This window comes from Sarcophilus harrisii, chromosome 3, assembly GCF_902635505.1.
Source record: "Sarcophilus harrisii chromosome 3, mSarHar1.11, whole genome shotgun sequence".
In the NCBI taxonomy this organism is placed as follows: domain Eukaryota; kingdom Metazoa; phylum Chordata; class Mammalia; order Dasyuromorphia; family Dasyuridae; genus Sarcophilus; species Sarcophilus harrisii.
In genome coordinates this window covers 502,418,962-502,433,541 of record NC_045428.1, presented here as the reverse complement: position 1 = coordinate 502,433,541, position 14,580 = coordinate 502,418,962, and the positions used below count along the sequence as shown (strand labels likewise).

At 34.8% G+C, this 14,580-nt stretch overlaps 1 protein-coding gene across 2 annotated transcripts in view; it reads right to left on the bottom strand.

The window, feature by feature from the left end:
* Window positions 1-14,580, bottom strand: part of FCHSD2 (FCH and double SH3 domains 2) — a 354,207-nt gene that overhangs the window by 198,732 nt on the left and 140,895 nt on the right. For both annotated transcript variants that reach the window (XM_031961492.1, XM_031961491.1), the window contains exon 4: window positions 1,219-1,295. In XM_031961492.1, the coding sequence (XP_031817352.1) occupies window positions 1,219-1,295 (77 nt within the window). The remainder of the gene's footprint in view (window positions 1-1,218; window positions 1,296-14,580) is intronic.

Below are 14,580 nucleotides of genomic sequence, written 5' to 3'. Positions count from 1 at the left end.
GATTTGCTTTTTAATTTACAGAATAAAAATATCCAAATATTTTAGATACCCATCAGTTTAAAAAAATTGAATATGTATCTTAAATATGCATGGATTTGTTTATTCATAAATTATGCATAGTTATTATAGTGATAATTATATGTATTATAAAACTTGTACAAAAGTAGAATTTTTTAAAAAGATGAGATAAAGATGAAATAAAATTTGATCTTAGGGATAATAGGGAGTTATTAGTATTTACTAAGTATGGGATCAATGTGGTCAAAACTTACATTTCAGAAAAATTACTTTGGCAGCCATATGGATTTCAAACAGGAGAAATATGAGGCAGGGAGATGAATCAGAAGGCTATTACAACAATTCAGGAGAAAGATGGTGATCTGAATCACTTCTGAACTTAGGTCTTTCTTCTTAACTCCTGGCCCATCACTCTATATACTGTCCCACCTAATTGCCTCACTGATGACAGGAAGACCTGAGTTCAAATCCCGTTTCAAATACTTATGACCTTGGGCTATTTCTGATGAAGAGAAAGAATATTATTTTTGGAGGACTGAAGAGTAGAAGTAGGAGTAACAAAATAAGGGAGTCGGGCTATATAGGGTTTTAAATACTAAAAAGAGGAGTTTATGTTTGATCCTAAAGGCAATAGGGAACTTTTTTCAGTAGGGGATTAAATATTAAGATCTATACTTAAGGAAAATCTCTTTGGCAACAGTCTGGGGGACAAACTGAAGGTAGGAGAGACCTGAAACAAGTAGTAGTATAGTGCAATAATCTAGGTAAGAGGTGATGAGAGACTAAACTAATGGGATGGCTCTGTGAGTAGAGAGAAGTGGTCATATTTGCCAAATACAGGGGATAGGGAACAAGAAAAATACCAAGGTTATAAACCTAGGAGCTTATGAAACTACATTGAGTTGATAACTGAACTTTTAGGAGTGAATGATATAACAAAATGATGTAACAAAGCATGTAAACTTTCCTTTCTTTCCCAAACCCTGTTTCATCTTTCTGGAAGGATTTATCCAATTTCAGTACATCTCTAATGATAGGCTTTAGCTATAAAATCTTCTAGATTTTTAGAAAGATATATAATTTTAATGTCATTCAGTAAAGGTACTATCTTTCCTCAGGGAATTAAAATGTCAGTTTGTGAAATGGAAAGCAAAAAAGTTGCCATTAAAAAAAAAAGTCAAGACCCACTTGCTGAATTACCTGTAATCATTCCGCTCATCAGCTTTTATTCCAGGCCAATCTTTCTTCAGGTATTGACTAGCCAATTTCTGGATGCCCTATTGACAAAGGAGGGAAGATATTTTTCAACATAAGTATGAAATCAAAGGAAGCTGTTTCTTAATAACAAAGTCCTCGTCTATATACTTTTTGTTCTTCCATAAACAAAATACAGTTCTGCTCATTTTGATACCTGTTTTCAGAATCAAATTTAAATTAATTTGCTATGAAAGCAGAACCATGACAGCCCACATTCTATTCCCTTCAAGTTCTTATTTCATTCTTCAGCAACAGAATGACTTTAAGACTTAGAGTAGATTTTATAAGTTGATTGAATCAGGAATTCAGAAATCCATTGAATCAGCCAAGCTGACTTTCTTACATGGGCATCTCTTTAAAAGGATCAAAGACTTGGAGCTGGAGTTAATTTTGGAGGTCACTTAGTCTAACCCTCTCTTTTGACAGATAAGAAAGAGTAAATAGCAGCTTCCATTTAGATAGCACTTGAAATTTTACAATGATGCTATGAGGTAGCATCATTGTAAGGACTTCAGACTTTATAGAGGGGAAAACTGAGGACCAAAGGCATAAAGTGACCACCATATTATATCCCTAATAAACTGCAAAGCCTAGCACTGAAACTTAGGCTTGTCTCATATATCAATATGTCCCCATAAAACCCTCTTCTACTGGAACAGAAGGACAAATTATCCAGAGTCAAGTAAATCCTAAGTCAAGTAAAACCCAAATAAATTCAACATGACCCCAATCACTAATTAAATTTAGACAGTATTAGAAGGGATCTTAGAGGCCACCAAGTCTTAATACTTTGTTTGAAAAAAAATGAAGCCATAAAAAGGTAAAGGAAAACTTTGATCTAGATGATGTTAGTGGTGGAACTGGTGCTACAACAAGGGCTCTCTTAATTCCTAGTCCAGGGTTTAAGTATTACTTACAGCATTTGGTGTATGCTAGTATTGAAAAAACAAAAAACAAATTTCAGGACTATTTGACACCAAGAATATTCCCAAAAAAGTCTAGGAGAGATCTAGTAGTATGTGCTAGTCAGACTGATGAAGTCTGATATCTCTCCTCCTTTCTTCTCCCAATCTCACCAGCCTAGCTAAAGTCCTTATTGCCTTTGCCTACAATCTTATTGTAACAGCCCAATACACTAGTGTCCCTACTCCTAATCTCTCCCTCTTCACCATGAAGCTTTCCTAAATTCATATTTAGCCATATCATTCTTTGGCTCAAAAACAATTCACAGGCTCCTTCCCTTTAAGATAAAACATGAAACTTAGATTTCAGGCCTTTCAGAGCATGGCTCCAGCCTGCCTTCATTTTCTTCTCCTTCAAGGATTCCATGCTCTATGTCCAGCTGGACTACCAGCAGTTTCCCAAATTTGATCTGAGCACTTAGCCCTTATAAAATTCCCACAGGTTGTCTACCAGAACAGACATTCATTCCTCCTTTCTACTTGTTAATCTTTCTTCTTTCAAGACTCAGCCAACTCCAGGGCTATGTCCTTCAGGAAGCCTTTTTCAAAGTGATTTCTTCCTTCTCATCACATAGTATAGATTTATCTGCCCTCATCGCATTCTATTTTGTTTCAAACTCATTTATTGTATATGGTATATGTCTTCTATCAAGCTGTAATTGCTCTAGGGGCAATAATATAGGAGTGTATAATTTTTCTGGATACTTTTTAATCTTTACAGCCCCAGAATATAGCAAAGTACATAAATCAATAATACTATACTTTTTATACAATATTTTAAGACTTACAAAGTACTTTCTTTTTAAAAGCACTGTAAGAAATAGGAGTAGAAATATTCAATCTTTTTCAGAGATGGAGAAATTAAAGCTCAGAGAGTTCAAGTAGGGCACATCACACAGTTACTGTCAGAGATAATTTCTAAACCAAGGTCTCCTGATTCCAGTTAATGCTCTTTCTAATTTACTCTGTGGAATCTGTTGAAATAGCAGCTTCTACTTTCATAGTGATTTAAAATTAACTGCTTTATTCACAACAAACCTATAAAATAAGCAGAACAAGTAGTGTCCCTATTTCACAGATAAGGAAACTGAAGCTTAAGAATAGTTAAAATTATTGTCATGTCTTTAACATCACAGCAGTTTTTGAATGTGAGTATCTATTTGGAAATCTAGAACTCTCACCATCCTAACATATTTAACCTAAATATAGCTTTAATATCTTTGATTTTTGAGAATCATAAAAGGTATTTCTTTTTTAGTTTTATAACTCATGCCTCAGCTTTATCTTAAGTACTTTATATATAAGTGCATATAGTAATAACATTTTTTCTTTTCTTTCCATCTGATAATTTTACTTTGAAATAGTCTATTTATGCAAGCATCTGATTTTCCATCCAGAGCCATCTTTGGTCATCTTTTATGTTCCCAACCCTCTCTGCTTCCTTGTTTAAGTATGACTGTGATAAAGGATGACCTCACTGGTAAAGTAAACTGAGATCTAGTCCTCCTAAAATACCGTTTTTAGTAATTCTTCCCCTTAATAAAGGAAGATGATTTGTAAGTACTTGAAAGATGATGACATGTTTAAAAATCTCTTCTTTTTGAAATGACAGATTTGGGTTTTGAGCACTTTTGTTCCCTTCCAAGGACTGGACAGCAGCTTTCAGTCTACTAATATTTTTTCTGCGATAGGAAAGAATGTGTGCTGAAAGGAATAACCCAGAGTGAAGGATCAGGGATTCACTGCTATTTCTTTCTTTAGTGTGGGTCTTCCTCCCACTGACAAAAACTGTAACTCCTCTACAATTTAGGAGATGGTCTTCAAGAACTGCTGGACTGAAAAATCCATCCTCTCCTGGCTATTCTAATAAATAAGTCTCCCTTGCTTGGGCTGGTTTTCAAATGACATGCACAGGCCCTAACTGGGTCTTACTCCATACCTTTCCAGATTAGTAAAATCTAGTAGAGCTTTACTCTTTGATCACAGTCTCTGAGAACCCAAAGTCATCTCCCTAACAGAGCAGATGACTGAGTGCTAAAGCTTCCATGAAGGAGGATACAAAGATAAAAACAAAACAGTCTCTGCTTTCAAGGTAATTCCAATAAACTTTGGATAGAAAAGGCCATCTCAGTCCAGAAAAATAACTATGGAGGTTGAATGTAAATCAATACATGCTATATTCACTTCTTTTTTTCTGTTTTTTTTTTTCCTCTCCCATGGTTTTCCCCATTTATTCTAATTTTTCTCTCCCAACATGATTCATAAAGAAATGTGTATTAAAAATTAAAAAATAGTCTCTTCTTTCAAAGATATAACATTCTATTGTTTATTGTTGGGGCAGGTAAGGGAATGTACAAAGCATGTACAAAAGTTAACTATTATATAAGATATGGAATACTGGGGAGAGAGACAAGATTTGGACAAAATGCTCTTAGAATATTTAAAGTGAAATCAATGCAAATATTTCATTTGAACAAATTCATTAACTATTTATTAAATATTTAGTATGTATAAGGCCATATGCCAGGCACAGGGAGCATACACACACACTCCAGAGATTAAAAATTATATATTGCCCTCTTTTAGGGAGCTTGCATTTTATTTGATAGGAAGACAATGTGTGGTTACAAGAATATAATACAAGGTAAGGGATGATGGAGTAAAGGAAAAATACAGATAAGGTATTCTAAGAAAATTGGAGGCAACAAAAGATTTTTCAGGGGAAAGGCAATATATAATATCTATCTTCAAATATCTGAAGGAATCTCCTGGGATAGAAGTATTAGACAGAAGTTTACTTCTACCTTCTAATTTACATTTCCTCATGAACTGTGTGATCTAGCTATACTGGTGTCCCTGTTGGTACTCTCCCATTTCCATGCCTTTAGACTCACTATCTCCCAGTCCTGGAATATTCTGGCTCCTCACTTTTGCCTCTTAGTTTCACCAGCTTGCTTCAAGTCTCAATTCAAATCTTATCTCAGACAAGAGGCTTTTCCCTGTCCCCCCAGCTGCCAGTTCCTTCCCCTCTGGGATCACCTTCCATCTAGTCTGTAAGACGACATAGTGTGTACATACTGCCGCCCCTACTAGAACGTGAGCTCCCTGAGAGACCAAAAATTGGGGTGCCTTCTTGTATCCTTAGAGATTAGCTTATGGCCTGTCCCATAGTAAGGACTTCACTAATACTTGTTAGCTGACACACAGATTCAGAAAATACAAGCAATAAAAGGGGAAGGTAAAAAGGCAGATTTTTGCTTGATAATAAGAAAAAAAAAAAGTCTTGTTAGGCTTATCTACAAATGAAAAATGGGCTGCCTCAAGAAGTAAAAGGTCATAGGTCATGGAAAGTCACAGGTCATAGGAAGATAGATTTACAGCTTTAAGTGACCTTAGAGGTCATTTAGGACAAACCCCTCACTTCACAGATCAGGAAACTAAGGCTCCAAAATGTTAAAGGACTAGTCCATAATCCAAGGGCAGTAATAGAAATGGGAATCAAACAAATCTCTAACCCCAAATCCAGAGCTTTTCCCACTGCATTGTATTTCTCTCCTCAAATGGAGGTTTCTCATCATTTTTGAGGAACCCACTTAGTTAGAGGTATTCTGAGGTGATTGTCAATCATGAAATTTATGATGACAGAGTTAGAATTGACTAATTTCATAGTAGCATAAGTGACCTAAATTAATCTAAATATCTTTAAACATTTATGTAAGCTATGTAAAAACAACTAGCTCCCTACCTCCTTTAGAGGACTGATCATTTATGGAATTTTAAAAATGTCCTTTCTTCCTTCCTTTCTTTTTTCCTTCCTTTCTTTAACAGCTGAATAGCAGAAGTGAAAGCTAAATTCATGGATTTTACCTGCAAATATTAATAAATTTAATTCCCTGCCACATAGTATAAAGTTTAGAGTAGAAAGAAAAATTCTGTAACAGCTGGTACTCTGAATGAATTAAAAAACTCCTTTTCTAACTCACTAAATAATTTCTATTACAAGCAGCAAAGCGGACAATTGAAGTAATGAGATGTCAATTTGAGTGTATGAGATGTGAATTATATTTCTTATCAGTTGAAGGGATTTATAGGAATTCTTATAGAAAATTACCTAATATCTCCCTCAAAATGAAATGTGAGTCAGGTGTGAATAACCGTCCTTTCAAAAGGAAACACTCAGGGAGTGTGACCATAACCATGATGACATAAAAGATAGAACCATCAAGTTCTATCTTCTACTTTGCAATCACCACTATCATCATGAATACCCAGACTCACAGAATGATAGTTTATCCATTTCATTCCATTTTTTTTTTCAAATGAAGAAACTGAGGGGCAGAGGGGAAAAGATTTGTCTCAATTCACAAAGTAGTAAGTGGCAGAGTTGGAATTATCTTCAGGTTTATTGTTCTCCATAAATATTTTTAAAATATATATAGATCCTTTGGAAAGGACTTTGAAATGGATATTAAAAAACAATATGTTCTAATCAAACAGGAGCACTATCTTTTTGCTTGTTGGAAAGGGTCTCAGAGCCATCTGGGTTATCTGCCAGATATCCTTACTATAAAACATCAGTTATCTAACCTTTTGCTTAAAGACACCCCAAAAGCAGGTACCTACTACCCCCTATTTCTTTTCTTTCTTTTTTTTTTCCCCTGAGGCCATTAGGGTTAAGTGACTTGCCCAGGGTCACACAGCTAGGACGTATTAGGTGTCTTAGGCCAGATTTGAACTCGGTTCTTCCTGACTTCAGGACTGGTGAGCCACTCCACTGAGCCACCTAGCTGTCCCAATTCTATTTCTTTATAGCTTCTAATCTCATAAGCGTTTGATTATTGCTTGGGTTTGGAGGGGTGAGTATGTATTGCAGGATAGACTTTTAAGTTTAATCTGCATTATTAACATTTTAATGAACATTTACTCTATCACTTTTCTAAATCTAGGCAATCAACAAAATAACAAATCAAGCCCAGAGCAGCAGAATTTGCCAATTTCAGAAGTATAAAAGCTAACACAGAAAATTTAACAATAGGCTCCTTAAAAAGGAGTCTATAAGAGGTAGCTCTTATGGTTAAATGATTATACTACATCCATGAAATTCTCCCCCCACTTCAAGTGCTCTGAGACCAAGTCCATATCACCACCTATTAAGTTATAATTTCTTTTTAGTCTTTAGTAGGATTTTTTGGGTTTTTTTTTTAATATAGTTGCATAATTAGCTAATACCACTGCTACAGCTCTCCTGATATTTAGTGGATTACTCTGTGGTGCTATTTCTTGTCTGAAAAATGTTTGAAATTACAGACCAGATGCACACATTTAACCTATCTCAGATTGCTTGCTGTCTCGGGGAGGGGAGAGATAAGGGAAGGAGGGGGAAAAATCTAGAACACCAAGTTTAAAAAATGAATATTGAAAACTATCTTTACATGCATTTGGAAAAATATTGACAAAAAATGCAAATCAAAACATGTAGAAGAACTGGAAGAGAACTTTACACTTCTGAAATTGGCAAACTCTTTGTTTTTTATTTTATTTTTTAAAATTGTCTGTTTTTAAAAATCTGTTAGAGACTTCAGGGGCCTAATGATACAAAACAGACTTGTAATAAGCATATCAGAATCTCAAAATTGTCATAGAAGTCAGTAAGGAAATATTAAGCTTTTTAGATGAAAGCCTTCATTTAAATGAGGCTCCTGTATTTCTAAAGTATGTCACATGGAAATTCTCATACAATATCGAATACAGAGTAGGTACTCAATCCCCAAAACTGAAGACAGAGCAAAGGGACCACTGGAAAAACACTGGCAGCCTCAGGAAACCCGCTACAGTATACTTTGGGTCTCTTGCTCTCCTTTGACTTCTAAGTGGTTAATTTTTAAAGGAAGCCAAAATTATGTAAACATGAAATTTGTAGATTATAATTTCTTTAACCACCACCACCACAAAATCTCACTTTAAAAAACTATAGATATTTTATACTAATCTGTGAAGATGGTAAACTATAGGCATTCCACATTATGATATTGTTTATAAGAAAAGGAAAATCTGACTTAACAATGCTCTTAGATGACTTGATTTGCAGCTTCACAATGAAAGCATGAATAGGTAGCTATAAGGAACAATAGATGCCCCTTCTGAATAAACCCATCACTCTGCACAAAGAATATCAATGCTAGAAGGATCTTAAAAATAGACATCAGGACTAAAAACCATTACATTGAATTCCCAATCCCTATATTTATGCACACCTGCATTTTTGATTTCCTTCACAAGCTAATTGTACAATAATTCAGAGTCTGATTCTTTTTGTACAGCAAAATAATGTTTTGGTCATGTATACTTATTATGTATCTAAGTTATATTTTAATATATTTAACATCTACTGGTCATCCTGCCATTTAGGGGAGGGGGTGGGGGGGTAAGAGGTGAAAAATTGGAACAAGAGGTTTGGCAATTGTTAATGCTGTAAAGTTACCCATGTATATATCCTGTAAATAAAAGGCTATTAAAAAAAAAATAGACATCAGAACTATAAGGAACCTTAGAAATCAACAGAAAAAAATTGAAGAACACAGCATGCTGGAGCTAGGAGGAATCTCAAAATTGAAATGTCAGGGCTTAAAGCAACAGACCTTAATTAAATAAAATGCATATCAAAGCTGAAGAGAACCTTACAATATATTTCACATTAACTAAAATACAATACTGGTCAAAAAATCAGAATGATAAAAATGTACAATCTGAAAGAATCTAATTAGCTATCTAGCCAAAGGATTAACTGAAAAAAAAAAAAATACTTGTAAAAAACCATCAATTGGCCGTCCAATCTATGAGATGAACTTCATTGGGGACAAGGAAACAGCATAGACTTAAGAACTAGTATCATCTTGATTACTTTTCCCAGAATGCTCTTCAACTTGTCGATGTTCTTTTAAAAATGTGCCCAAAACAAAACACAATCCTGCTGATGTGGTCTGACTAGAGCATAGAATGACAAGATAATCATTTTCTTTTTCCCAGATACTCTCTTAATGGAGGTCAGGTTTGAATGTCTTTTTTTTTTTTTTTTTTTGTCTACCATATTACATATTCATGTATTATTAACTTGTAATCCACTAAAACCCCTAGTTCTTTTCCAAACTAAAATCTAACTATCTCTCCTCATTTGTACCTATGAAGCCAACTTTTGAAACCAAGAACAATACTTTACATTAAATTTCACTTTATTGGATTCATTCAATTTTTTCTAACTTGTCAAGAGCTTTTTAGTTTTTGATTTTAGCTTTCAGTGTTAGTTATCCCTACCAGCTTTATGTCATTTGCAAATTTGATAAAGATTTTTTAAATAGTCTTTATCAAATTTATTAATAATAATGTTAAACAGCACCAGACTGAGAACAGAATCCTTGGTCTTGGGTACACCACTGGAGATCTCAGATCTAGTTAATATTAAATGATAAATGACTACTCTAAATCTAGCCAATCAGTTTCAATTCCATCTATCTGTACAATAGTGTAGCATCTTATTAAAAAAAAAAAAAAAACTTTCTTTCCCATCTTATTAAAAAAACAGCATACATAACTGAAAAAGGGACCCCAAAACTCTAAAACTCCTTGAAAGAGAGATTCTCCTTGAACCCTGTGTGTGTGAGACCCTGCTCCACAGAGGAAACAAGATAAACAGCTTCATTCTGTTATCTAGGTGGGGTTGGTTCAGTCCTGAGCTAACCCTATTGAATTGAAGAGACTCATTCAATTCTATTCAAATTCAGCTCAAACTGAAACCCTGCTTGTAGCCAAAGCTCCTATTATAAAAGAGCCAATTCTAAACTCATTTCTTTGCAAAGGATGCCAAAGATGTCAAGGAAACTCTCTTTCTTCCTGGCATACCAGGCCTCTGCCACTGGAATAATATTCTTTTCCAGTGTTGCCCTCTCTTTATCTTCACCTATTTCCCTAACGAAACTTATGCCCTTCTGTTGGGATTTCTTTAAACTTTCTGTCAGACTTTGGCTTTCTATTCTTGCATAGTAAAGGCTGACTTCCCATGCCAATAATAAACCTCTTTTATCAATCTAGCTTTTTTTGTAAATTCCTTTACAGAGAATCTCTGTACCACCAGAAGGGAGTCCCCAAAACTCCTACCCTTGCGCTGAATCCCAAGGGGGTGTATTTGGTTCCCTAAACCTGCCACTAGACCTTATCATTTAACTCTCTGGCCACCAGAAACCCTAATCTCATTTTGGTTCCCTAAATCTAGACCTCATCATTTGGTTTCCTGACAAAAGGGAATCCCAAAACCTAAACCTTATCAATAACATTCCTGAATACTTTTCTACAATCTAGGTAAGCTATTCTACATCATTAACCTGATCTATCATTCTGAGTTAGTCTTAGCACGACCTGTTCTTGATGAAGCCACACCATCTTTCTACGATACTACCTCCATTTTCAAATGTTCACTGTCTCTCTAACAAGATAACCTAGAATTTTTCCAGGAATCAAAGTCAAGGTCATTAGTTATAGATGGCAGTTTTTTTCTTTTTCTTTTTTTTTTTTTTTAAGAAAATGGGTCAAACATTAGTCTTTTTCCAATTTTTCTGCACCTCCCTCATTTTTCACAATCTTTCAAGTATCACTGATAGTAAATAATTCATTAATTCTATACACTAGTTCTTTCAGTAAAGTAAGCTAGGTGATCTCAACATCTCTTTATTTACATTAGATGGCAAATCTATTGCTGCCTATGTCCTGTCTCTGACACATCCTGGCTATGTGACCTTACTTCTCAGTGTCCCAGGCAATTCTCTAAGATTATATGTTTCCCCAAAGGGGATTACCTCTACTAATGTAGGAAGTTCCTCACTCAAGGTTCCCTACACTGATGTAATCACAGGTTCAGTTTAAAAAACAAACTTTTAGTCATTTTTGTTCTGTCCCTTCCAGCCCAAGAACAAAAAAGAAATTAACTAGGAATTGAACTGCTTGGTTTTCTCCCTATATCAGCAATTATCACACCATCTATCCTCAGCAATGAGTCTTTCCCTCCTTTGTTCCTCCTCTTCTCCAACACAGCTCAAACACATCTGTTGATTTGGGCCTTAAGCTTTCCTTCATAACTTCAGCTCTCACCGGCATTTGTTCACACAGAAAGGTAGATTAGAACCAAAGTATGACTGAAAAAATAGCTGAGAGTTGATACAGAACCCTGTTACATCAATCAGTTAATCAATTAACACTTGACACTCTTTTTAGAATGTTATGCCACACCTTTGTTGCATTTTTGATTATCCAAGTTTCAATTTTCTGTGCATTTCTTTGTAAAATTTGACTTCTTTAGTGCGTTTGGTTGTATTTTGTTGTTGTTGCATCCACATTGGTGTTCTTGAGACAACCTCTACTATTCCCCTTACCAGATTTTTTTTGGGGGAAAGGGGAGATGAGGCATTTGAGGTTAAGTAATTTGTCTAAGGTTACATAGCTAGTAAGAATCTGAGGCTTAATCTGAACTAAGGTCTCTTGACTCAGGCCTGATGCTCTATGTACTGCACTGCCTAGGTGCTCCTCCCTTATCAGACTTACTTCCTTTTGTGGCTTAAGAATTTATTCTTGACATGCCCCTATCCCTTTTGATAAGATTTCCCTTGTAGGATTTGGTTCATAAGATCCTATTTATTATGTCTTTGGGCCCTTTGAAATCTACTCTTCCAAAATCTAAGATATACATCACATTGTATCTTCTTTTCCTCATCTTTTATTATAAATTCTAAAATGAATTAGTCATTTCTGGCTACAAGGTTCCAGTTACTTCTATCCTAGGAACCAGTAACACTCTTAATGAATGAGATTCAAAATGGAAATTACCCTTGTTGATTCCTCCACTTTTTGAAAATAATCATTAAGGCAAGTCAAGAAATTGTTATTCTATTTTTGACAAAATAAGAGTACATGAATAGAGAGGTATGGATGATCAAAGTACTCTATCAAAGGAATACAATCCCAGATACAATCCTTTCTACTTTTGGAAAACTACTTTTTCCCTTGCTTTCCTCCTACCTCTTTGATGATCCCTTCTTAGTCTCCTTTGTAAGAACCATCTGCCCTGGATACTTTTCTCTTTTTTCATCATACAACTTTGATTAGTGATCTTATCAGTTGCCAACAGTTCTATTATACTGTTCTATGAAGATGATTCCCAAAACAATCCTAATATCTCTCCTGAGCTTCAGTTTCATATCATAAGTTGCTTTTTTGGATATGTGGTAACAGATTGCCTTGTAGCTGTCTCAAACTCAACATATCCTAAACAGAATGCATTATCTTTTCTCTATCCCTGTCTTCCATCACATATTTTCTTGATATATTTTGCTATAGTATTTCTTCAAAATTTCTCATTAGTTATACCAACCTGCTCACAACTACTATACACCTCTCCTTATTTGCCTTCTTTATGATATTCATGTTCAATTATTCAAAAACTGTTGTGTTCACTGGTAGAAAGTTGGTGTTAAAAAGATAAGCTCTTATTTTCAGGAGAAGCTTCAGATCTTTAAATGAGTTTTAAAATTTCCTGAAGGCAATTCTGTCTGCTCTCTTTCTCTATTTTAATTCTGAATATCAAGAATCCATTTGTATATTTCAGAATCATATATATATATATAGATAGATATATAAAGTCACTTTTTGAATTAGCATAAATCTCTTCCAAAGGAATCTGCAAATTTTTGTGGTTTAATGCAGACTGCACAATATCATTCATAAACAACAGCATTTGAAGATTTCACAGCCCGTTGGGTAATACCAGTTGAGCCCTTGTCTTGGATCTCTTTTGGTATACATCTTCTTGTTTTCCATGGCTTAGTTATCTTCCTCTGTCTTTCAAATATCTTGTTAATCCCTAAAAGTCCTCAGAACCCTGTTGCCGCCAACATATATATCCTTTATATACCTTGGTCCCAAAACCAATAAAAGTCAGAAGCAGTATTAGAATTTAATTCTAACTCCAGGTCCAGCATTCTTTCTAAACAATCATAGAATTAAAGGGTTGGAAGGACCCTTACAATACAATGCAGACTTTAAGAACTGGAAGAGATCTTAGAGATCACCCAAATCCACCTTCTCATTTTTCACATGGAGTCCACAGAAAAAAAATAATTTGTCCAACATCATAAAACTGGTTAATGAAAGAGTGCAGTCAAGCACCCTAGTCTTTCAGTTCTTAATCCAGAACCATTCCCATTGTACCACATGGCCTTGCTTTACTTCCATCTCTACTTGAGTCTGGACAGTATGTAAGAGACTCCTTGTTTTTTCTTTCAATGATTTGCTGTTTTGCTCCAGCAAGGGGAACAGTACAAAGAAGGCAATTGTTGGCTTAAACTGGAGAATGTATTGATTGCTTAACCTTTAGCCCAGTAGACACAGGGGACAGGGCAAAAAGTACAATCAATTTGTTTACATAGGTTATGCCAGACTTGGTTCTTCTACACAGATATTAAACCCAGAAACAATTTTAGAACTGAGATATGAAGAACCTGAGTTCAAATTTTATTAGTCATTTATAGACTAATGTGATCTTGGGTAAGTTCATTATACTCTCTGAGTTTGAGTCTTATTTTCAAAATAAGGGGATTGGTCTAGATCAGGTATGTCAAACTCAAATAGAAAAAAACTGACTTAGAAAAATCATATCTCAGGGCAGCTAGGTGGTACAGTGGATAGAGTATCAGCCCTAAAGTCAGGAGGACCTGAGTTCCAATCTGGCCTCAGACACTTAACATTTCCTAGCTGTGTGATCCTGGACAAGTGACAAACCCAATTGCCTCAGCAAATATATATATATATATATATATATATATATATATATATATATATATATACACACACATACATACATTATATGTATATACAGACACATATATATATCTGTTGTACTATATTTTAATTTATTTTGTTAAACATTTTCCAATTACATTTTATTCTAGTTCTGGCACCCATGGAAATTCTGCTGCAGCTAGGGATAGATGGCAAGTTTTGACACTTCTGATCTAGATGACTTTAATGGTCTTTTGCAGATTTAAATACTAAAATATCTTGTAATTCAAACTCTAGTTCAAACATCTTTCTTCACAATTAGATGCCAGCATTTCTAGCTTTATTTCATGCTACTCTACCCAAACTGGATACTGTTATATTGCTGAAATTGCTGGAATAGATATATTTGATTCAGTCAGTCAATAAACAGTTATTATTATTAGCATATTATTACCATGTGCTAGTCACCATGTTGAGCCCTGAAAATAAATACAAGGAGAAAGACAGTCCCTGTCCCCCAGAA